This window comes from Coffea eugenioides, chromosome 5 (assembly GCF_003713205.1).
Source record: "Coffea eugenioides isolate CCC68of chromosome 5, Ceug_1.0, whole genome shotgun sequence".
NCBI classification, from domain to species: domain Eukaryota; kingdom Viridiplantae; phylum Streptophyta; class Magnoliopsida; order Gentianales; family Rubiaceae; genus Coffea; species Coffea eugenioides.
This window is the reverse complement of record NC_040039.1, coordinates 41,910,639-41,937,212: the sequence shown is the minus strand read 5'-3', so window position 1 is coordinate 41,937,212 and position 26,574 is coordinate 41,910,639. Positions and strand designations below refer to the sequence as shown.

At 34.1% G+C, this 26,574-nt stretch overlaps 1 protein-coding gene across 1 annotated transcript; it reads right to left on the bottom strand.

Annotated features, from left to right (window-relative positions):
- Positions 1–112: 112 nt before the first annotated feature.
- LOC113771688 (7-methylxanthosine synthase 1-like) lies at positions 113–24,801 on the bottom strand. Its single transcript, XM_027316256.1, has 5 exons — positions 24,682–24,801; positions 21,644–22,051; positions 1,384–1,651; positions 528–717; positions 113–176 (listed from the first exon to the last, which is right to left on the bottom strand). The coding sequence occupies exons 1-5, from the start codon at positions 24,799–24,801 to the stop codon at positions 113–115; spliced, it is 1,050 nt and encodes a 349-aa protein (XP_027172057.1).
- Between the last annotated feature and the right edge of the window lie 1,773 nt (positions 24,802–26,574).

The following is a 26,574-nucleotide window of genomic DNA, read 5'->3' as shown; positions in this document are numbered from 1 at the left end:
ATAGTTTAATTGAAATGTGTAAAGGATTAAAAAGATGTTATTTGCACTGATGGATGATTTGCAGCATTTTGCCAAAAGGTAAGGTAAAATGAAATCAGCAAATGAAGTAATTTTAATCCTTAGGCTGCTTGATATCGTCTAGAAATGACTTCTCCATAGTGTAAAATGCATGAATTCTGTTCCAGGAAGAAAGAAAATACTCCATTAAGTTCAAGGGTTTTTTTTTTTTCCTATTTAGTGCCCTAATAAGCATAAAAAAAGGGAAATGGACCCACTACTAAACTTTATAAATTATTATTCATCCTCTAAATTGTTATATATGCAGTAATGGGATAGTAGAGGGAGTAGGATTCATTCATCTTTTTTTTTTAAAATGCATTTTGTGAATACGTTGCCAAAGGAAACGATGGATTCACTAAATACATTTTCCATCCTTTGGGATTGTAAATTTAGTTAGGGAAACGACCAAGTTCATTCCGGATACTTTCATGATCTTTTCCCTATTTTCTAAGATCTTTTTGGCCAACCTGTTGAAGAAATCGCCCACAATGGAATCGCCAAAATAAGTTACAATCATGGATTCATACACAGCTCTAAAGCCCCTTGATAATGACCATGCATGATTCCCGAACGCATCACCCACCAGTACTTTGATGGTTTCGAGATGGCTTATTTTAAAGGAACCTTCTTTCTCGATTATGTGCCTTAATTCTTGCTCTGAAGGTTCATACAGTGGAACGTTGAAACTATCGAACTAGGTTTCCTCAATGAGTCCCTGTACCAACCACAATTCAAAAGTGTTTGGATGGACAGTTTTTTATAAGAACTCTACCCGTAAATATTTTGAATACGTTCTCTAATCAATTTTTTATCTCATTTATGGTCTTTCCATGGAGAGCACTACAATAAATATTTTCTAACAATATCCCAGAACAATTATTCTAGGAGCAGAAAATGATAATAAATAAAATTAAAGAGCATTTTAACTGTGACTTTAGTAGTAAACAAATTAGAAAATTTGCCTGTTCTTGATTCAATCATTGATGTTGTGCAGGATTTTTTTTGGTGAGATGGTTTGGAAAATATGCACTCTTCATCAGTCAGTCCATTAGTTAAATAATTATTTTATACACCGTGAGCAAAAGTAAATTTAATTAGAAAAGTCATGAATAAATCAGGTATCACGTAAATTTAACCAAAGACTTGACAATTTCGAAGTCTAAAGCTAAATTTTCAGACTTAGGCATAATCCAAGCTCAGACATAGTCATTTATTGATTCCCAAAAAAAAAAAAAAGAAACAGTAGTTGATCGAGTAATATGAGATTGATTATCTGAATTTTCTCTATAGATCATCGATTTAGAAAGAAATAAATGGAGTTACCTCTATAACCATGTATGTCATTCAGAGTCATTGCAAGTAAGTCAAGGGCGTTGTAAGCATCATGCCGATGATGATTATCCGATAGCATGGTAAGAAATAACCGTCCATTTGGCATCAGTTCTATGGAACGCATCCTCAGAAAGTTGGTAAAATCATTGGCGAATTTGTCCAGATATGCACGACGGACTTCGGGAGGACTTGTCTTCCCTATGTGAATATTTCCTTTGTTGATTGGCAAGCCCTTCTCATTCACTAATCCCCAAGGAACCTGAAATTAATGAATGTGATGCATAAACAAGTTACCTTTGCATTATTTCTTGAGTGGAATTATCGGAGGAAAGTTATGAGCGGGGAGAATGCTAGTTAGTGGATTGTTGTCAGCATTCATATGTGGTTGATTAATGTTTGATAGTTGGCAAATTATATTGTGAGAGTTTTAGTTTTATTGTCACAAAAATTTTTGTTAAAATGATAAAGTTATCCTTTTAAGGTCTAGATCACAAATGGACTTAGAGAAAAGTTAATTTGACATGTGTTGAGTGTGTTTTTGTATCTCATATCGGGATTTTTATAAAGAAGTATCTCCTCTTGATAGTAATAAATATAGTGGACTTAATTGAGTTTAATTGTGTTAAGGGTACCGGTCCAAGTGACATATGTACCAATCTAAGAGAGTTTTAGGAGGTCCATGCCCCAATCTAAGAGAGGTTTTGGTTTGGCATCAAATTAAAAGAGCAAGTCATGGGCCTTTGGGCCATTAAACATTTGATGTTATTTAGACTCTTTTGTATTTTCAATTTTAGGTGCCTTTTGAGTTTAGGAATTATTTCCTAAAATTTTCTACTCTCTTTTTTGTACTCTCTTTCTGTTATAATAAATTTGCTACCCCTTCGCCCGTGAACGTAGATCAATTTGACCAAACCACGTAAGATTCTGGATGTCTCTGTTTGATTTATTTATTTTGTTATTATCATTATTGAGTTGCCAAGAATCCTATTATTCTCGTTCGTCAATTTCCTAGAACCAAACCTAACAAATTAGTATCAGAACTTCAGATTTTGAGTCATGGTCAAATTTTGGATTCTTGATAAAAAATAATAGTTTTTGGGTACTACAGAGAATGAAGAAAAAATTTTGGTTGGAGTTCAATTGGGTTTTGGAGAAGAGTTATTTGACCCGTTGAAACTCGTTGTGGGTTTTGAGAAGAAGGTGGAGTAAGATTACTATGTTCGTGGTTTTTTGCCTGTTGGGATCTATTGAATCTTTTGTGAGTTTTGGCCTGTTGGGACCTGTTGAGTCTTTTGCATCTTGGTTCGTTAGTGGCTCGTTGGGAGTTTTGTGGTTCGTTGAGATCCATTGGGATTTTTATGGAGAAGGTGGAGTTTGTTTGCAATTTGTCTATTATTTACCGATGTTGGATACACGTTAAGGTGGAGATTTATTGAATGTGTCTTTGTATCCCATATCGGGATTTTTATAAAGAAGTAGCTACTCTTGATAGTTATAAATATAGTGGATTTAAATGAGTTTAATTATGCTAAGGGTACCAACACAAGTGCCACATGCACCAATCCAAGAGAGTTTTACGGGGGCCACATCCCAATCTAAGAGAGATTTTGGTTTAGCATCAAATTAAAAGAGCAAGTCATGGGTTTTTGGGCTATTAAGCATTTAGTACTATTTAAACTCTTTTGTGTTTTTAGTTTTAGGTGCCTTTTGGGTTTAGACATTATTTTATAAGATTTTGTACTCTTTTTCTGTTATAGTAAATTTGCTACCCCTTCACCCGTGAACGTAGGTTAATTTGACCGAACAACATAAAATTCTGGGTGTCTTTGTTTGATTTATTTGTTTTGTTATTGTCATTATTGAATTGTCAAAAACCCTATTATTCTCTTTGATCAATTTTGGGGACTAGACCTAACAAATTGGTATCAGAACTTTAGATTTTGGGTCATGGTCAAATTTTGGGTCCTTGATGACAATAATAGTTTTTGGGTGTTATAGAGAATGAAGAAAAAAATTTTCGTTGGAGTTCAGTTGGATTTTGGAGAAGAGTTATTTGACCCGTTGGAACTCATTAAAGGTTTTGAGAAGAAGATGGAGCAAGATTACTATGTTCATGATTTTTGCCCGTTGGGATCTGCTGAACCTTTTGTGAGTTTTGACCTGTTGGGACCTGTTGAGCCTTTTGCATCTTGATTCGTTGGTGGCTCATTGTGGTTCGTTGGGATTTTTGTGGTTCATTGAGATCCATTGGGACTTTTATAGAGAAGGTGGAGTTTGCTTGCTATTTGTCTATTATTTACCAATGTTAGATACACGTCAAGGTGGAGATTTATTGAGTGTGTCTTTGTATCTCACATCAGAATTTTTATAAAAAAGTATAAAAGAAGGTGGAGTTTGCTTGCTATTTGTCTATTATTTACCAATGTTAGATACACGTCAAGGTGGAGATTTATTGAGTGTGTCTTTGTATCTCACATCAGAATTCTTATAAAAAAGTATCTCCTCTTGATAATTATAAATATAGTGGACTTAAGTGAGTTTAATTGTACTAAGGGTATCAGCCCAAGTGCCATATGCACCAGTCCAAGAGAGTTTTAGAAGGCCCACACCCCAGTCTAAGAGAGGTTTTGGTTTGGCATCAAATTAAAAGAGCAAGTCATGGGTCTTTGAACCATTAAACATTTAGTACTATTTAGACTTTTTTGTATTTTCAGTTTTAGGTGCCTTTTGGGTCTAGAAATTATTTCCAAAGATTTTGTACTTTGTCTTTTATACTTTTTTTCTGTTATAGTAAATCTATTACCCCTTCGCCCGTGGACGTAGGTCAATTTGATCGAACCATGTAAAATTTTTGGTGTCTCTGTTTGATTTATTTGTTTTATTATTGTCATTATTGAGTTGTCAAGAACCTTACTAATTCTCCTTGGTCAATTTTCTAGGATTAGACCTAACAACATGTTATCAAAAAATTGTTGTGTAAATAAGATTGTGGCAACGACATTTGTTGAACATTAAAGTTGATTTTTTTGAGACTAATGAAGAGCAATTAGTTTATCATTTATCATTGTTACTTTCTTGTAGAGTCTAGAATTATCTTTTAGTTTATTGATGTCATTTAGTTGTTAGTTGATATTGATTATGAGAGGTTCCTATCCTTATGTATACATAATCGTATCTGATGTGACTAAGACAATAAGAGGAGTTATTTTCTTGTGTGATTACAGTTCATTCTAAACTATTTTTTCATAGCTTATTACTGGTCCTGGGCTAGTGTACTTTGTTCTACACCATTTTCTACATGGTATTAGAGCTTCAAGGGTGATTGCTATCTCTGTCTTGTCCCTTGGTGAAGAAGATCAACTGGGACGATGGACTCTGCATGTCGTTTTAATAGACTGGGAATGGAGTTGCTGAATCAATTCAATTACAAAATATGGAGGTCTTGCATGGAATCCTATTTGGTTGGTGAAGATCTGTGGGACGTGGTTGGTGGTGATAAAACTAAGCCATCAGAATCTAATGAACAAAATGCTGAAGCGGTTAAGAAATGGAGAAGTTTGAATGGCAAGGCTGAGTTTGCTCTAAAAAGATCTATCTCTCATGGTCTCTTTGAGTATATTATCAAGGGCAAGTCTACAAATGAGATTTGGGAAACTCTCAATCAGCTATACAACAAAAAGGATGTAAATCGGCTGCAAATACTAAGGAATAAGTTGGCAAATGCAACACAAGGTGAACTCTCAGTTTCTTAGTTCTTTGTCAAGATAAAAAACCTGTGTTCAGATCCAGATGAGCCGATCTCTGAAGCCCGGTTAAAACGCCATATTGTTTGAGGCTTGAAACCAGATACACTCCTTTTATTACATCTATTCAAGGATGGGCACAACAACCATCTTTGGAAGAGTTGGAGAACTAACAATGGTATAGAATTCACTTCTAATGATTTCTTTCTTTTTGTCAGCAACTTGGAATAAGAAGGCAGCTCTCTTGTGTAGAAACCCCACAGCAAAATGGAGTCACTGAAAGAAAAATTCAACATATTACTAAGACTTGCAAGAACTGGTTACATGCTAAGAATTTGCCTAAATTTTTATGGACCAAAGGTATGATATGTGCAACATATGTCATTAATCATGCCTCTCAGTCCAACCAATATGAGATCTCCATATAAGTTGATATACGGAGAGAAGCCTAGCGTCAAACACTTTAAAGTGTTTGGTTCAATCTGCTATGTTCATGTTCTAGATTCCAAAAGGAGCAAACTTGATTCCAAAGCAAAGAAGTGCATTTTTATAGGGTATGATGATAGAAAGAAAGGTTGGAAATGCATAGATCCTAAAAATCACAAGTTTACCGTTTCCAGAGATGTTGTGTTTGATGAGATATCGAGCTACTACACTCTAAAAGGGACCACTTCAGATTAGAATCTTCATGTACCAGATACAACTATCTAGCCTATGTTAGTTGAAGCTTCAAATGGTTCTTCTAGTCTTCAAGGTTCCATGTCATGTGAAAGGGGGAGCATAAGTTATTAAAATGAGACTAAGCAATCTCTTCAAGATGCTTCTTCAAAGCAATCATCATAATTAGTAAATCAAAGGCCAAGGAGAAGTATCATTAAACCAGCCCGTTATCAAGATGAAAACTTTATTACTACTTACTCATGTTATTTTGCAGGACCAATGGATGAAGATGAACCGTCAGGCAATGAAGAGGCCAAGGATTCAAAGGATTGAGAGCTTGCTATGGATGAAGAAATGAAAGCATTAATGAAAAATGAAACTTGGGATCTTGTCCCAAGGACTAGAAATGTACACCCTAACATATGTAAATGGGTTTATAAGCTGAAAAGGAGAGCAGATGGCAGCATAGACAGGTTCAAAGCAAGGCTGGTTGCTCGTGGCTTTTCTCAAAAACACGGTGAAGATTTTGAGGAAACTTTTAGTCCTATGGCAAAAATGACATCATTTCGACTTCTAATCTCCTTGGCAACGTCTCAAGGGAGGAAACTATGGTAACTTGATGTGAAAAATGCATTTCTATATAATGAGCAGGATAAACACATTTACATGGAATAACCAACAGATTACATCTCTAAGACCCATTTTGACTTTGTTTGCAAACTCAAAAAGGCATTTTACGGACTAAAACAAACTCTAAGAGCCTAGTATAGAAAGATTGTTGAATATTTGCATTTTTGTGGTTATATTGCTAGCCATTCTAATTCTAGTTTATTTATTTAAAATTCTGGAGATCTGCATGCATATGGTGGTATTGTTGTATGTGGATGGCATGATAATAACAGGAAATGATGGAAAAGAAGTAGCAAATCTAAGAGCTAAACTTTCAACGAAATTTGAAATCTGCTAAGAAGCTTGTTGACAGATTTGGAATGAAGACTAGCAAGAAATTTTCTACCTATCTTGATGCAAATTGACGGGCGCAGGATATATATCTAACATTAAACTCATCCTAATCAAATTTTACATTTATAATTCCTAAATACCCCACACGCGATTTATCGCAAGTATACGAATCGTGAGCGAGTATAGGGTATTAAGGGTCGATCCCACAGGAAAAATTGCAATTACCGGTGTTTTTCGAATTCCTTTATTTCCTAGACTACCATAAACATATAAAAGTAATGAAAATAACACTAGAAAACTCCTAGAGGTATGAAATTCCTTACTGCTCTTGCAAATGAGATTACCGGTTAAGTGAATGCTATTATCTTACCTAGTTATGGTATAATTTCCTAATATATGTGAAACCTACTCTCGTAGTGAATCAACTATACTTGTAATTAAGCCATACCTACTCTCGTAGTTATGAAATTAACTACAAATTCATTTCTTCTATGAAATTACATAAAATAAGTCACATAAGCCATATAAGTGCACCTCTACTTTCGTGAGTGAACTCCCTATGTTTATCACTTTCTTGAATTAGTGTTAGATTCCAATTCTCATTGCAAATTTAACACATTAGATAATCACAATTAATGACCAGTTAATTATGATTAGAATATCAAAAGTGTTAAATAACTTGCTCAAAATAATATACCAAATAATCAAATAAACATCACTAACAAAATATAGAAAGTTCATCCATACTCTAGGCATTAACTTTAGAAATACACAATAAACATAAAATCCTGAACTTGCATAATAACCATATTTAAGAATCCAATACAAAAGATAAAGAGTTTGAGAACAGATAACCCATATCACTTAAGCATCAACTCCTCCTTTTTCATCTCCATTTTCATCCTAATCTAGCCATTATACAAAAATGGATGAACTGCACTTACTACACCACCCTACACTAAGAAAATGGAAGAACTACATTTCTGCACTCTTCAAGCTTTCTCCCGTATGATAATGTAAGACCTCCCCGAATGTCTCTGCATATAAACTAATGAAAAGCTCCTCTCCTCACCAGTCCAAATTTTCTGCTATGATTCTCCAAATCTCCTTTTGTTAAGATAGTAAAAAACAATGGCTTTTTGACTTGGAACTTTGGCTATACCTCTTCCTTATGTCTTCTAAAGCATGTGCAGCCGAATTCCCTTACCAAGAATAGCTGGAAAGTGGTGTAAACATAAAAGAAATGGCTGAGCAAATTGCAGAATTTCGGCTACAAAACGCGACTTGACAAAACGCGGCTTTAAGCTACGTTTTGATGACTCGCGTTTTCAACTCTGTGTTTTTGGCCTCACTTCAGCTACAATTTTCTCTATGATTGCGGCTGAACTAGCTTTTGTACAAAACACGAAAGTTGTAACCCTTTGAATTATCTTTACAATGCTTCAAGAATCATCCAAATCGGAGCTTTGTAGACTGAGATATGATTGAAGTACTATCACCTAGTCAAACCCCTATTTTCAACTTTGGACAGCAGTGTTGAATTTTGGTATTTCGACCTTTTGACTGAGAAAACGGCTGAATTGGATTCTGATGTTTTCATACCAAATTTAGATCCATCTCTTAGTTTCAAAATGGTATAAATATCACCTCAATTCAATATGTGTAGCTCCAGATATAGTCGAAATACAAAAATGTGTCAAAGTTGTTTTCACTTGCATTTCTTCAATTCACTTCATTTCTTCTTAATCACTTAAATTCATCACCAATTATATACTTTTCTCCTCAATTGACATCCTTTGGTGATTGAATCATTAATCCTGCATGAAAATGAAGTTTTTACCATTAAAATCAATAGAAATGCAATGTTAGCCACTTTAACATAAAATGTAGATTTTTACCAAAACCTTAGTTATTTTAGTTATAAAACTAAATAATCAAATCAAAATTAACTAATAAAATGCACTTAAAAATACATAAAATAAACCCTTATCAAATATCTCCACACTTGAACCATTGCTTGTCCTCAAGCAATTAGAAATACAAACCAACAATGATTCAACATTTTTGAAGATAAACATATGTGCTCAAATCAACTTCATTTTCTCGAATCAAGGTAAATAACTATTATGCAATCTTTTGTTAATTCTCAAGTAATCATAATATCAAGTAAAAGAGAGCCAATTATACCACCATTATAACAAATTCAAATCGATTTTTCATCCTTACCCAATTTCACAAGCAAGCAGCTCATATGGTCAATAATAATGCTTCCTAAACTCATGATCATCTTTTTATTCTAATCAAAAAGATATTTATTCATATAACATATCTAAATATTACCTAAGACGTGAGAATACCTTTTGACGCGAGGATCGATCTTTTTAGATGAAGATCACCGGTTATTCAACACTTCACATACTTAAGTTGCTTTACATACTCTTAATTCAAGTACCGTTTTACGTAAAAGTCGACATTTGCAGATGAAGACTCCCGGTTACTAAGTACAAGAATCATTGGAGTAGAACAAATCTTATTTTCTTTTTTCTTCTTTTTTTTCATTTTCTCTTTTTTTCTTTTTTTTTTATTTAACAGCAAAGATAATAATAATTTTCTCAAAAGAATAATCATGAGAAGAGTATTGCACTTATTGACCATATTTATCACTTAACTTATAAAATCAAATAAAGAGAAGAAATTTCATTAAATATGCAAAAAAATAGGCATAATTTTCTCCACTTTAAAAGATATACTTTCCTACAAATGCAAAATTATAATCACATAATAGTCATTTCCAAGTTAAATGAGAAAAGAAGTATCCAAATCATATATATTTATCTCAAATGTAGAAGGAATTTGAACTATTAATGGTAAGGAACTTGTTACCCCTTAGATAAATTGAAAAAAATTTGAAACATTTTTTGGGCAACTTTGCAATTTTGGACAAGAAAAATTTTGAATTTTAACACAAGTCCAATATTTGCAACTAATAAGTCAATCACATACAATGTATATAATCTCAATTCTCCCCCCACACTTAACATGCACATTGTCCTCAATGTGTAAAAAGGGAAACCAAGATAAAAAAAAGTAATATTCCCCTATTGTTGCGATTGAATATGAACTTCAAGATCCGTTGTCCGTGTATCTTCAATGCTTCATGAGTTCCATTGGATAACCATTAGTTATATAAACCTAAAAATGGAAAATGAGAAACAAAAGTGATAACAAAGATTTAATAAACAAAATAGTGATCTGTAACTTCAAACCTTTGTTTTGGTGATGCACCTATATAAAATATACAATAAACTACTCAAGATACAAGAAAATATATGAGGAAAAGAAGAAAAAGAGAATCAAGGAACCTGCATTTTTCTTAAAAAAAACATGCTCAGAAAACGCGACTCATCAAAACGCGTCATCAAGCTGCGTGTTGTGAAGTCGCGTTTCTTCACAAAAGTTGCAGCATCAAAACGCGACTATAATTGAAGGCTCATTTCTGGTTTCTGAATAGGCTGAAAAACGCGACTTGGTAGAAAACACGACTTCCTGTCGCGTTTTGAGGGCGCGTTTTCTTTGATGCCGATGCAGAATTGAAAACGCGGTTTGTTCACAATGCGACAGCAAGGCGCGTTTTTGAGCCAAACGCGTTTTCTTTTGCAATTTTTTGCAAAAATCTAACTTTTGAAAAATTACAAATGGTACCCCAATTTTTCAAAATGCATCATAGATTATTTGTTTGCTAAAATACTCAATGCATGCACATGTATAATGATCAAAACATGCATTTTAATCCCTTCTAAAGTATCAAAAACAACAATTACTCAAATCGAGGGATTGAGTTCCTTGATTAAATTTCGCCTTTTTCACCTCATTTGGTCACTTTTGTTTTCATCTCTAGTACCTAAAAATGAAAAATAATGAAATAACTCAAACATGTAATTTAAACATAAAATCATACCAAAATAACATAAAATACTAAAACATTGGGTTGTCTCCCAACAGGCGCTTTTGTTTATAGTTGTTGGCTCGACTATTAAATCTCATTTTTCAAGGAGGTTTGGTTAAAGAATAATCCACCATTTTAGGTCGTGGTGGATCATTAAATGGTGACTTTATAGTAAAAGTCACATGTTCTAATGATATGAGAGATGGAAGTGACTTACCTATTCCAAATGTTTCATAGATATTACATTGAATATGCACCACTTAAGAACTCACCAAAGGGAATGCCATGAGAGTATCTTGGGCAGCAATACCTTTAGAACCTATACCTTCAATACACTCCTCAAGAGGGGTGAAAAATGAGTCATTAAAACTCACCTCTTGAGGTTCAAGGTTAGATCCAAAGATATTATCATATGAAATGGATATTTGCTCATTAAAACACAATTGAGATTCATCATTTTCATCCAAATGCAATCCATTTTCACATACAACATTCTCACCATTCATGCTAGGGTTATTTTTCATATTATTAGAAAAAATAACTTCACACAATGCATGCAATTTCTTTTGTATTCTACCAAAATGAGAAGTCAATTCATCTATTCTTTCCTCAACCCTATCAAAATGGTCGGAAGTTTCATTAGCTAATTTTTCTAAAGCTAACTCCCAAGATGGCTTAGAATCATTAGCTACCATTTCAATTGCCAACTCCCAAGATGATTTTGATTCATATTGGACACATTCAAGTTGGTAATCATAAAAATATGAAGAATTGCTATAAGTACATTGATTATCCGAACCATAGGCAGGAGAATTGCTCCAATTAGTACTATATTGATCAAAACAAGGATTGTAATGCTCTAATTCATCATAATAATCCACATTTTGTGCTTGCATACACGTATTAGTAGTATGATAACCTCCACACAAGTCACAAATCACTTGATAAGAATTAAAAATATTAACATTCCTCCTTTACCAAATTTCATGCATAATTGTGTCCATTTGAACTTGTAACATGATAGCATCAAATTTTGCCTTTAAACACTTTAAACCATTTTCAAAAGACATACCTTCAGTAATTTCTTAAGTAACTCTATTGAAGGAGCTTTGCACTTGGTAACCATCCATTGCCAATCTTCCATTTCTCAAGCATTGTCCTCCAAATTGACCTACTCTCCTCATTACCTAAAATTGCTTTCAAACAATTTAAGAGCAAAATTAGTAAGAAGAATAGGTGATTCATACATAAAACACAAAAATAAAAGAAAATAACATTTAATAAACACTAGACAACTAATAAAATGTCAAAACTAATAAAGTTGCTCTTCACACCGATATTGCCAAATCTTCCTCGACAATGGCGCCAAAACTTGACGGGCGCGGGGTATACATATAACATTAAGCCCATCCCAATCAAATTTTACATTTATAATTGCTAAATACCCCACACGCAATTTATCACAAGTACACAAATCGTGAGCGAGTATAGGGTATTAAGGGTTGATCCCACAGGAAAGATTGCAATTACCGGTGTTTTTCAAATTCCTTTATTATCTAGACTACCATAAACATATAAAAGTAATGAAAATAATACTAGAAAACTCCTAGAAGTATGAAATTCCTTACTGCTCTTGCAAATGAGATTACCGGTTAAGTGAATGCTATTATCTTACATAGTTATGGTATAATTTCCTAATGTATGTGAAACCTACTCTCGTAGTGAATCAACTATACTTGTAATTAAGCCATACCTACTCTCGTGGTTATGAAATTAACTACAAGTTCATTTCTTCTATGAAATTACATGAAACAAGTCACATAAGCCATATAAGTGCACCTCTACTTTCGTGAGTGAACTCCCTATGTTTATCACTTCCTTGAATTAGTGTTAGATTCCAATTCTCATTGCAAATTTAACACATTAGATAATCACAATTAATGACCAGTTAATTATGATTAAAATATCAAAAGTGATAAATAACTTGCTCAAAATAACATCACCAAATAACCAAATAAACATCACTAACAAAATATAAAAAATTCATCCATACTCTAGGCATTAACTTTAGAAATACACAATAAACATAAAATCCAGAACTTGCATAATAACCATATTTAAGAATCCAATACAAAAGATAAAGAGTTTGAGAAGAGATAACCCATGTCACTTAAGCATCAACTCCTCCTTCTTCATCTCCATTTTCATCATAATCTAGCCATTATACAAAAATGGATGAACTGCACTTACTACACCACCCTACACTAAGAAAATGGAAGAACTACATTTCTGCACTCTTCAAGCTTTCTCCCGTATGATAATGTCAAACCTCCCAAATGTCTCTGCATATAAACTGATGAAAAGCTCCTCTCCTCACCAGTCCAAATTTTCTACTATGATTCTCCAAATCTCCTTTTGTTAAGATAGTAAAAAACAATGGCTTTTTGACTTAAAACTTTGGCTATACCTCTTCCTTATGTCTTCTGAAGCATGTGCAGCCGAATTCCCTTACTAAGAATAGTTGAAAAGTGGGGTAAACATAAGAGAAATGGATGAGCAAATTGCAGAATTTCAACTACAAAACGCGATTTGATAAAACGCGGCTTTAAGCCACGTTTTGATGACTCGCGTTTTCAACTCTGTGTTTTTGGCCTCACTTCAGCTACAATTTTCTCTATGATTGAGGCCAAACTAGCTTTTGTACAAAACACAAAAGTTGTAGCTCTTTGAATTAGCTTTACAATGCTTCAAGAATCATCCAAATCGGAGCTTTGAAGACTGAGATATGATTGAAATACTATTACCTGGTCAAACCCCTATTTTCAACTTTGGACAGCAGTGTTGAATTTTGGTATTTCGACCTTTTGACTGAGAAAACGGCTGAATTGGATTCTGATGTCTTCATACCAAATTTAGATCTATCTCTTAGCTTCAAAATGATGTAAATATAATCTCAATCCAATATGTGTAGCTCCAGATATAGTCAAAATACGAAAACGTGTCAAAATTGTTTTCACTTGCATTTCTTCAATTCACTTCATTTCTTCTTGATCACTTAAATTCATTACCAATTATCCACTTTTCTCCTCAATTGACATCCTTTGGTGATTGAATCATTAATCCTGCATGAAAATGAAGTTTTTACCATTAAAATCAATAGAAATGCAATGTTAGCCACTTTAACATAAAATGTAGATTTTTACCAAAACCTTAGTTATTTTAGTTATAAAACTAAATAATCAAACCAAAATTAACTAATAAAATGCACTTAAAAATACATAAAATAAACCCTTATCGCAAATGCAAAGATTAAGAGCAAGAAGGGCTCACTTCTTTTGGATCCGCGTCCTTTTCGTGCATTGGTTGGAAATCTTCTTTATTTGACTATATGATAGGTCATAATTTGTTGTTAAATTTATAATTATTCTCCCCCTGATTTTAGCCAAATATTATTTTAATCGTCGGATTCTACTTATATTTGGTATTTTGTGCTTATTTCAGGAGAAAGAATGAAAAGTGCTTAAAATCAAATTTCAGAGAACTTCTTGATGAGTAGGTATGCCCACGCCTAACTCCAGCCTTCTTGGCCGGACCTTCGGGATTATGTGCACATGGAAAGCTTCTTAGAATGAGTGGAATAGCTGGCTTCAAACCAGGAAATCACAAGACTCGTGGGCCGCAGAGGTGTAGAGGATAAAAACTCTAATCCTACAAAACGTCAAGGACTTGGAAGCTTACTTTTCTTTTCAGCGGCCAATAGGAACAAAGCCAGAATCACGTATGAATTAGACTAGCTTGAGTTTCCTTTTTCTAGCGGTCAGACGTCTTCTTTTAAGAGGACAATTCCTACCTTTTTATTCGGACTCCTTAGCCGGCTTTTGGGAGAGGAGAAAAAAGGATGAAAAAGCTTCGGTCAACCTTTTCTCAATTGCTTTGCAGAGCTTGTTCTCCATTAATGGAGAACTAAGTTCTTATTTCTAGTCAATGGACAACTGAAGATTTGGTTCTGTAATTACTGTGAGATCGAATTTATTTTAATCGCTTCCTCATTTATTGGTATTTATATGATTCCTGCTTTTAATTGTTATAGCTCTTGTGTATGATTGATTAGTGTGCAATAATTAATTATTCATATAGGCTATTTTGCTAAATAGGAGTAATTGAATCCGTAATTGTTCGTTACCTCTATCCCAGTAGCAACTGGCGTAATTGGGTTTATGTCAGGGAAACATACGATCTAATTTAAACAAACCCTCTTAGCGTGTTTGTTAGTTAGGATTGGGCCTTTCTAATTTTTAATGCAATCTAGAAATTAAATCCTACGGTCGTACCTAGGATTGTTTTTGGGTTAGGGAAATAGTTAACGGTCGTACCTTGACTATCGATAAATTAAGGAAGGGTTGGTTGTTTATCGCGTGTATGACAACTATAACCAATCTATTAATAGATGTGGAATTATCTGTGAATCGATGATCAGTGCATGAACCATTTCTGAAGTGTACCCTTGGCTAGAGTTTTCTCTTAATTATTTCTCTTAATCAATTATTTTCTGTAGTTAATTTATTTAGTTAGCATTCAATCCAAAACCCCCCATACTTTGGACTCTAAAAGAAACGGATTATCCCCAATCCCTGTGGATTCGACCCTACTCACCGCTATATACAAAATCTGTATTTTTCTCGAGTAGGTATTTATTATTGCACATGTTCAGCACCTGTCAATTTTTGGCGAGATTGATAGGATGCATTTTAGTGGGTATTTTGGGCATTATTGCACAATGAATTGACTAAGTATTTTCATTAATTGGGTGGATTCTACTAATATTTTGTTTTGATGCTAATTGCAGGAATGGATGCTGAAAAGTGTTTAAATTCAGCTTTTAGAAGATTCATCGTACGTGGGGCCCGCGTGAGAAGCTGAAGAAAATTGTAATAGGCTTCATTTTATTTCAATTTAGAGAGTCTCGTTTTAATCTGTAAAATAACAATTCCCGAGGGGAGGAAAATCAATTTTTACCGCCTGGCTTAGGTTCTCTTTGCGGCTATGCGTTTAAAAGGGAGATTGGCCGCAGCTTTGTAAGGGGAGGCGGAGACAAGAGCCTGGATCCTTTTTCCTAGACTCGGTATTACCTTGCCTCTGGGGTTGACTTTGAAAATTGGGTGAGTTTTGTTTAGCCTTGACAAAAATTGAGAAATCAAAGAATTGAATCCTTTCTCTCGAATACATTGCTGACAAAGGAAGGAAAGGCTAGCCGCAATTATGGACCTACCAACTGTTTGTGAATTTGTCTTTGACCGAAATCAATCAATTGGAGAACCTTTCTCTCGTATGTCCTGCTAGCAATTGGGAGAAGAAACCAAGAGCCGCCGTTGTTGACTTTTCTTAGCTTTGGTTTTCACTCTTGCTGACCACAACTACAGTGAACAATCTGCCTTTCATACGCTTGGGCTTTTGGAGACAAGTGCAAGAAATCAAAATTTCTTGCTCTGGTCTTCTGCTCTTGACCAAAAGAAAAAGGTCCGGTACAGCGACGTACCCCGATTCTCCCCGCGTAGCTTGTCCTTCATTAATGGAGGGCTAATTCGCTGGTTCTAGTCAGGGGGCAACGGCGCCAAAAATTGACAGGTGCCGAACCTGTGCAATAATAAATACCTACTCGAGAAAAATATAGATTTTGTATATAGCGGTGAGTAGGGTCGAATCCACAGGGACTGGGGATAATCCGTTTCTTTTAGAGTCCAAAGTATGGGGGGTTTTGGATTGAATGCTAACTAAATAAATTAACTGCAGAAAATAATTGATTAAGAGAAATAATTAAGAGAAAACTCTAGCCAAGGGTACACTTCAGAAATGGTTCATGCACTGATCATCGATTCACAGATAATTCCACATCTATTAATAGATTGGTTATAGTTGTCATACACGCGATAAACAACCAACCCTTCCTTAATTTATCGATAGTCAAGGTACGACCGTTAACTATTTCCCTAACCCAAAAACAATCCTAGGTACGACCGTAGGATTTAATTTCTAGATTGCATTAAAAATTAGAAAGGCCCAATCCTAACTAACAAACACGCTAAGAGGGTTTGTTTAAATTAGATCGTATGTTTCCCTGACATAAACCCAATTACGCCAGTTGCTACTGGGATAGAGGTAACGAACAATTACGGATTCAATTACCCCTATTTAGCAAAATAGCCTATATGAATAATTAATTATTGCGCACTAATCAATCATACACAAGAGCTATAACAATTAAAAGCGGGAATCATATAAATACCAATAAATGAGGAAGCGATTAAAATAAATTCGATCTCACAGTAATTACAGAACCAAATTTTCAGTTGTCCATTGACTAGAAATAAGAACTTAGTTCTCCATTAATGGAGAACAAGCCGTGCAAAGCAATTGAGAAAAGGTTGACCGAAGCTTTTTCATCCTTTTTTCTCCTCTCCCAAAAGCCGGCTAAGGAGTCCGAATAAAAAGATAGGGGAATTGTCCTCTTAAAAGAAGACGTCTGACCGCTAGAAAAAGGAAACTCAAGCTAGTCTAATTCATACGTGATTCTGGCTTTGTTCCTATTGGCCGCTGAAAAGAAAAGTAAGCTTCCAAGTCCTTGACGTTTTGTAGGATTAGAGTTTTTATCCTCTACACCTCTGCGGCCCACGAGTCTTGTGATTTCCTGGTTTGAAGCCAGCTATTCCACTCATTCTAAGAAGCTTTCCATGTGCACATAATCCCGAAGGTCCGGCCAAGAAGGCTGGAGTTAGGCGTGGGCATACCTACTCATCAAGAAGTTCTCTGAAATTTGATTTTAAGCACTTTTCATTCTTTCTCCTGAAATAAGCACAAAATACCAAATATAAGTAAAATCCGACGATTAAAATAATATTTGGCTAAAATCAGGGGGAGAATAATTATAAATTTAACAACAAATTATGACCTATCACTGTATCAAAGCCAGATATCATGTTTTCAGTCAACTTTATAAGTTAGTTCATGCAACCACCACGGAAGCCACATTTAGAAACGGCAAGGAAAATTTTGAAGTACACAAGCACCACATCTGATATGGGATTGCTGTACAAGAATGGAGCTGATTTTTCACTACATAGATACACAGATGCTGATTTGGGAGGAGATTTGGATGATCATAAATCTACTTCCGCATATGTATATCTGTGTGGTTCAATAGCAGTGTCATGATGTAGTAGGAAACAAGATTCTATTTCACTATCAACAACAAGGACGGAATACAAAGCCACTGCTCTTGCTACTAAAGAATGTGTATGGCCTAGAAGGCTTGTTAAAGATATTTATCTTCCTATTTCTAGACCCACTAAAGTTTTTGGTGACAATCAAAGTGCTATCAAGCTTGCTTCCAATCTAGTTTGTCGTGCAAGAGCCAGACATATTGAATTAAAGCACCATTTCATTGGAGAGAAAATTCTTGATGGTATTATCAAAGTTTTACACATACAAAGTGATAAGAATGTTGCAGATATTTTAACTAAGGCACTTTCTAAGGCAGTTTTTGAGGTGCTTAAGGCCAAACTTGGATTAGTTTCCAAAAAATCACTTTAAGGGGAAGTGTTGAATATTAAAGTTGATTTTTTTAAGACTAATGAAGAGCAATTAGTTTGTCATTTACCACTGTTACTTTTTTGTAGAGTCTAGAATTATCTTTTGGTTTACTGATGTCATTTAGTTGTTAGTTGGTATTAATTGTGAGGGGTTCATGTCTTTCTGTATATATAATTGTATCTGATGTGAACAAGACAACAACAGGAGTTGTTTTCTTATGTAAATACAGTTCATTCTTAACTATCTTTTTCACAGCTTATTACTAGTCCTGAGTTGGTGTACTATGTTCTACATCATTTTCTATAGCATTAACACTAACCTTGATAGTGCCTACTATTTCTTTTCTTTTCTTTTTTGTCCCTCCCTCCTTTTCTCACACTCTTCTTACTCTCAACTCAGATTTAAGATTCGAAGTGTGAACCTGATAGTGGGGAAAACTCCTCCCTTTACCAATGGGTCATTAATAATACCTACTAATTCTAGTATGCAGTGCAATTTAGTCAATAAATTAGTTGGATCTATAAGTTCTAAATTTGTTGATTTAAGTCATCAAATGAGCAGGTAGAAATTCACCATATATGATCCTTCAATAGAGAGAGAGAGAGAGAGAATTCTTTATCTTGCACATCAGCTCAAGGAATTTTTGCGGTCGACAAATTGAAAACCAATTAAAGTTTGAGTCATTCTAATGAATAGCTTATGAGATAAACCCATTTTGGAGAAGCCTTGATTTGTAGATCAAAAACCCTGTGAATCTAGATGCTTTTCTATGAGGGAAAATGCACATTTCATCCCCAATGTTTAAGGTATTAATCAATTTCGTCCCTAAAGTTTCATGCAAAACACATTTCATCCTTATTATTTTGTAATTTTGACCAATTTTGTCCCTAAAGTTTGTATAGAACAATTTCATCCTCATAATTTTATAATTCCTACCAATTAAGGACAATTAAATGATTATTAACTAATTTAGACATAATAACATCACATGTCCCATTAATAATTGTATTATGAATACTTAATTCAATTATTGATTAAATTATAGAAATAACAACGAGTGTTTTTGTGATATGATGTATTTGATACAAAATAAATAGATTGAAAGATAAATAAATGATTGAAAAACATGTATATGATGCAACAAACAAAATTTTGCAAATAAATGACAATCCAAACCATTTGTTCTTTCGCATTAATATTTTTCTCCAATTAGTTGGAATGGGTTTCTTTGACATTTTTCTCCAATTGGCTATAGTAGGGTTGTTTCTTTTGTACTGATTTCATTTTTTTTGGATCTTCAAGTTTGATTGTGATTAAAAAGGGAGTAATGGTGGTTAAAAATTTCTTAGTCTTTTTTGTACAAAAATGAGAAAGTGAATTAAGAAAAGATTTTTGAGTTTTTTGTTGATCCAATATATATTTTTTTAACTAATAGGCATGCCATGGTCAAGTGACGCTATTCCATTCAAATTATTTGACAATCTACCAATTGTCCTCAATTAACCAAATTTAGGAAACTATGAGAATGATATGTGTTTGCGTAAAACTTTAAGTATGAAATTAATCAAAATTATAAAATTATAAGAATGAAATGTGTTTTGCATGAAACTTTAGGGATGAAATTGGTTAACACCTTAAACATTAGGGATGAAAATTGCATTTTACCCTTTCTATAATCATCAGCCTTACACTGTTCAGCTTTTATTGTTCTTGGTTAATTGTAGAGATAACCATATTCTGCCGTCCATACTTTATCCAATGACAACGACTTAGTTTTATCTCATTTTCTTCTGATTATTAATGCTTTAATCATTTTGCAACTTCCAATGCCCCTATACCATGGGAGGTCTCCTACCAGGAATGTTATTGATTGTCGATGGGAAACTTCTAACGTTTCAATCTGGTTCAAACTCAAGTCAACCAATGCTACAATTCTGGACAGGCTGGACGGTTGAGGAGGACCGGGTTTGGATTCATTTTGCTCATTTTGAGTTCTTTTTGTGGGTGAAATCAGAATAATACTTGTGATATATTGAAAAAGGGTTAATGGCAAAATGTACCCTTGAACTATCTTTAATTTGTAAGTTGCATCCTAAAGTCAAAACTATGGTTTGTGTTTATCAGTCTTTTACTTGCTGCCAATTTGCATCACTTTCCTTTTATTCCTCTTTTTTCTTTCAAAACGAACAGCACCTGTAAGAAGCCTTTTTCTTTTTAGTTTTCCCTTTGGAAAAAAGTATCAGCAATAGTCACACAAATTCCAATTTTTTTCCTAGAGAAAAAATAAAACATCTAAAAAGATAAGGCATTGCATGAAGGAAAATGAGGAATAGAAGGATCTGTTGATAAAGGGTTGAAAGAACATTACAGCCACATGGATGCTCTCCTCAAGTTCTAGCTCCAATGGGTGATTTGCGGCTCCATTCTAGTCTCGCTGGTTAGTTAAAAATTGATGAACGTAAACTCTTGTTTTGACTTATCAACTTGTTAAAAAGCCAAGAGCATAAAGGACAGATAAGATGTTTTAATTTTCTGGACACTTGGTAATTTCTGATGAAGGGGGCAAAAGGAATAGAGAGAAAATTGCGACAGTGCATTTGATATGGGAATTTGGCGATTGATGAAATTTGTAGAAATAGGATTTGAGAAAACTAGTGAAGAGAGGAGAGACAAAATGTTAAAGAAAATAATATGGAATTTTGGGTTTTAAACAGTTCCTAGCAGGATAAAAATGTTATCACAACATTTTTTTATGTTGGCTTATATTTGATTAGAGTAAGGTGCCAAAAATTGATCCATCAAGGTGGTCAAATGCTAAAACTCAATTGTATACGAGACAAGTCATAAACTAATAATAGTTGAGGGGGTATTTTGCAATTAACCCTATGTATGAGTGTTCAACTTTGAAAATTTTTTAAAGTAACAAAAAAAACGAAAGAAAAATTAGTTAACCCAAGCGGTTCAACTGGCTGAACCAATCAACCTATTTATCGGGTTAACGGTTAACCGGTTCACTCACAGAGCAGGTTTCCAAAATATTGCTCACAAGTACTTTTTATCATTCTAAGCCAGTATTACAAAGTCGACAGATATCAATATCTACTATGACTGCATGACATGTAAACACAAACTGTAGAGGATCAACTTTCTGTAGAGGGTACAATTTCTAAAGATTGTATAAGATAGGAATCTTTTTTTTTTTTTAATTTTATCGACTATCCTCAAAATAAAATTGCAAAAGTATTCCAATTATGTGTGCCAGTTTAATTAGATACATAACCTTTATGTTAATACTGCACTTTTTTATTATAGCTGCATAAAAACTGAGTCCTGAAGTTTGAAAACTACGCACCTGAGAGAGCCAGTGGAGACTAAAAGATGAATGTATAAAATGGATGGAATGGTCTGGAAAAAGTCTACCATAGAAGGAGCCAGGCATAGTAGCAATGAAGCATGATCCTGATTGACGCCCATATTTCTCAAGATTATCATAAAACAGTGGCAATGACTTGAAAATGGAGTTGAAATCATTGGACTCAAGATCATTCAAGAAAACTTGAATGTAGGGTAGCCCATAATTCATGTTACGGGATTCACTGTCAATGAGCTCTATAATCTCCTTGACGGAAGCCAAAGTATTTGGCCCTGATGCACATCCCAAATCTCCTACTATTATGCACTCTTTTGAGGGTAAATTCAGTCGACAAAACTGTTGCATGCTTTTTTCAAGTGCATGCTTTGCCTTCTTTGATACTAGACTCTGAAAGATTGAATTTTGGAGAAATTAGAGACTTCGATTCATACCAGATGTAGAGTAGAGAAATAATCTCCGGCTTGGACACTTACCTGAATTTATGAATTCTTGGCATAGCTTGCATTGTCTTCCCCTCCTTTCATGTGAAGAACTGTTCTAACATCCATCTTTCCTGTTATCCGCGAAACAATTTGAGCATATTCTTTATTTATTGATTGTCTTGGTACGTTATATACAAGAAAGTTGGGAAATTCAACCATACGTGCGTCTTCATTTTTGACTATTTCTTTATATGTCCTTGAGCATCTTTCATGTGGTGGCAACCGCGTCATATGGCAGTTTAGATGCTTCTATCACATGACAGGTTCCTATTTGAATATTAGATGGAGCCATAAATTTAGATGTAAGCCAAATATGGTTATGTTTTAACAATGATTTTAAAAGTCATTGCCAGAGGGATTGGGTTGGATGGTCAGTTGGAAGGACTTATAAATAGCAAATTGTAGATTCAAGACCATCCATTTAAAAGAAAAAATATATACATCGTTGCCAGGGCTTGCTCTAGGCCGAGGCATTCATGGGTCAGTTCACTGGGCCTATCATCCTTTCATGTGAAGAACTTGTCTAACATCCATCTTTCCTGTTATTGGCGAAAGAATTTCAGCATACTCTTTATTTATTGATTGTCTTGCTATGTTATATACAAGAAAGTTCGGAAATTCAAACCATATGCGCATCTTTGTTTTTGACTATTTGTTTATAGAGTAAAAAACCTAGTCGGTCCTCAAAGTATTAATGTTGTACACTTTTAACCTTTCAACTGTTATTGGTATACTTATAGTCCTCTTACTTCTAAAAGCATACATTTCAAGTCCTTCTGTAAATTTCAATCGTTATTCCTAATGGAATCCACTTCAAAATGACATAATTTTGTACATCTTTAATCCTTCAATCATGTAGAATCACCATTGCAACTATGAGTTGCTAATCAACAGCCATTGATTATCGTTGACCAATAGTTGACCACTATTCTAGTAATATAGTGTTGTCAAATTTAGACAAAATTATATAGTAGACTCTGTCTTTCACTTAGATTCTAAACCTGAACTCAAATTTCTATGAATCTTGCTAGCTATGAGTAGATCTGTGCTTGTATATTGTCCATGGTTCAGTTCCCGTTAGTTTTAACGACTCAAATAGACGAAAGGACAAGAAATGTACACTTTCAGGAGTTGGAAGGCTAAAAATAAATAAATAAAAGTTAGAGGGCTAAAAATGTACTAACTTAATAGTTTGAGGACTAACCAAGAAATTTGCCTTGATGGATCAAAAGGAACAACAACAACTCTTAAAGTTCGATGCATATACTATATATATTAACTTTGAAAATTCATACCAAACCACTTGATATATATTAAAGAAAATTTAACAAAAATAAAAACAAGTATAAACTAATAAAGTTTGTCAACCTCTAATATTGACGCTCCCCGGCAACAAAATTAAACACTTCAAATCGCAAAATACTCATATCTACGAGATAGGTGATTGAGAAAAGATGATACAATTTTTTAAGGATTTTCAAGAGTCTTTTGAGTCCAAATTCAACAAAATTTCTGGTGAAACCAACTTTGCACGTGACCAAGGAAGCAATAAAGACAATAAACATGAGGATGATCAAAAAATATCTAGGCTATTTCAAAGAAGTCTAGAAGGCCGAAGGACTACTCGAATGCTAGCAAAACAGTTGAAACTCGACAGGACTCTTAACTTTGCGCTACCATCAATCTGGAGAATGCCAGATGCAGAGTGTCCATTTAGATTTCACATTAAGGGTTAGTTTGGTTGGACTGAAAATATTTTTCCTAGGAAAATATTTTCCATTGAAGTCATTTTCCTTGAAAATCACTTCCTTCCCCATAATTTTCCAGTGTTTGGTTATTAAGTGAAAATATTTTTCAAATTTCTTTTTTCAGAATTTTCTAGTGTTTGGTTTGTCAATGAAAATATTTTATGATATGTTTGTTGATATGTTGCAAAACAAGCTCCGCCACTTGCATGCGCTTAAATTTCACACCTTTTTTTTCAAGTAAAAACAATCTCATTATTATTTTTATTATATAGTTATCATTTGTTAGACTTTACATTAAAAATGATAGTAAGAGTGGCATTATAAAAAAGTGAAATGCGATTAACATTTCATTTTTGCTTATCAAGACACAAATGTTTCAAGTATAATTCTTTGCATTGAAGCAAAAAAAATCTTGCTTTAGTTGGGCAAATGGCAACTTCTGGTGACAAAATGGGAACGAACAACAAAACAGGAAGTCGAGTTCCCTGCATCCCAAATTTATATTTATATACTACGAGTATATATATACATATATATATATATTTTGGTGTAGTTGGTGGCAATTACTGCAAATAGAGCGCAATGAATTGGACGGCAATAAATCATCAAGTGTAGTAGCAATTGCTGCTGCTACATTGCAGAAATGGCAATATATACATTACAAGCCAAGAAGACAGTTGATCCCCCGATCTTCAATCAATCTCTAGATATACAGATTCAAAAGTAGAATAGATCTCAACTCAAGCACTGATCAGCTATTTTCCACATGTTCTGCTGAGCACGTAACCCCAAACTTATCTTTCATGGCGTCTACCACACGTGTAAATGAACTTGATTCAAAGCTATTGTTAGGCCTATTCCCATGTTTCACCTCATTGGCAAGAATCTCAAGCATCAAACGCTCCATAGGAACTGTTTCTCTCCCTTCTTGCCCATCTTCAAAAAATTAATCAATTTCAATAGTCATCACCAATAGAGAACCTCGCCTGCTGATTCATGAAGTCAGTCCTACATCTTGATGGACTCATCATGACTTCGATTGTTCTACATAGTACTGCAAGACACTTATTCAACAAATTCAGGATTTGTTCCAATAAGATTTTACCATCCAAAGCAACAAGCTAATGGCATTCAATGGATCAAGTATACCATATTACTAGTACCAGTTAAGAAATGAGATATTTCACCATCTAAATCAACTAGTACCAGTTAAAAACTTAAATATCTTAAAGAGTTCAGACCAAACCAAAACTCACAAACACACCAAGAGGGAACAACAAAGAAAGAAGAAAAGCAAATACAGCCATTGCACGTCCCCTTGTTCAGCTATCAAGATGCACAAGCAAAGGAGAAAAAACAAAAGGGCAACCCGTTTATGCCTTCCATTCTTCTCTGCCAATAATGATTTCAGCTTCTCTTGGCTCCATACAAGAGTGCTTAAGGTAGTTTTGTCTCGCGATGTAGGCCAACTTTGGTTAGTTAAAATTAGACACTATATACTTGCAAACAATAGAAGAGGGAAAAGCATACATACTAGGTTGCAAAGACTATAAAAAGTGTAAAGCTTCAATTACTAAACTCAACATTGAATTACTCCAATCAGCAAATTGAACAAGAATTCCTACAATAAAGGAAAGAATCGCAAACTCAAATTATATCTAAATATTGGATGCCACAGAACAAAACAATAGGTAGCAAGGTGGCCTTCCAATTAATGTTACAACTACCACTATGGAAAACATCTTATCCTTAGCAACTCGAGCAGTCATACTAAAAGATTCAAGCATGAGTAATAGCCTAGACTCTCCAAATTGAGAAGTGAAAATCTAGATCTGTGTGAAAAAACAAAATAGAATCAAGTATATTGTTCAGTTCAAGCAGAAAACATTTCTAAACAACTTGCAAACGTCTTAACAGCTTAACCTTTACCCCAATCCCAAAACATAAATTCTAAAATTTAAATTCTCTAGACAAGAAATCCCAACATTCAGTATTCATATCGCTCAGAGAAATCAATAACAACTATATACATTTAACAACAAATTTCTCAATAGAAAGACAAAATAAAACTCTAAGGACGCCAATTGATTGATAATTTACAGAAAAACTATTGAAGTTTCTTAATCTATCAATCAATTGATACAAAAACAATCATGCAAGCTCAAGCCCTTACCTCAATAAGAATCGTCAGAAAAGGGGAGCGGAGCAATAAATTTTACCAGAATTCCTAGAGCTTCATATAATTATAGAAAAAGAAAACTAAAACAAAAGAAGCATTTTTCAGAAAAAAAAAATCCAAATTCCTCCGTGAAACTAGTGCCACAATTCTCAAGAATTATAGCATCAAAATTTTAAAAAAAAATCGATAGAATCCTAGACTGGAGCAACCAATTTTATCAGATTTTTTTGGAAAAAAATAAAAGATATTCAAGACAAAGCCCTAAATAAGAATCTCACCCAAGGCACCTTGCCAGAGTTGGAGATGGTTGCCATAAAAAATGATCATATTGTGTTGGTGATTTCTCGGTCTCTCCAATCTCCATTGCTCACTCTCTGTATCTTTAGCCGCTTTTGTCTTTGTTTGTTTTTGTTAGAATGTGGGAGTAGGGAGCTCTATTGTAAAGTGCAAGAGCCGCTCGTTTTAATGAAGGAAAATAACTTCAGTAAGTCAAAAGGGGAA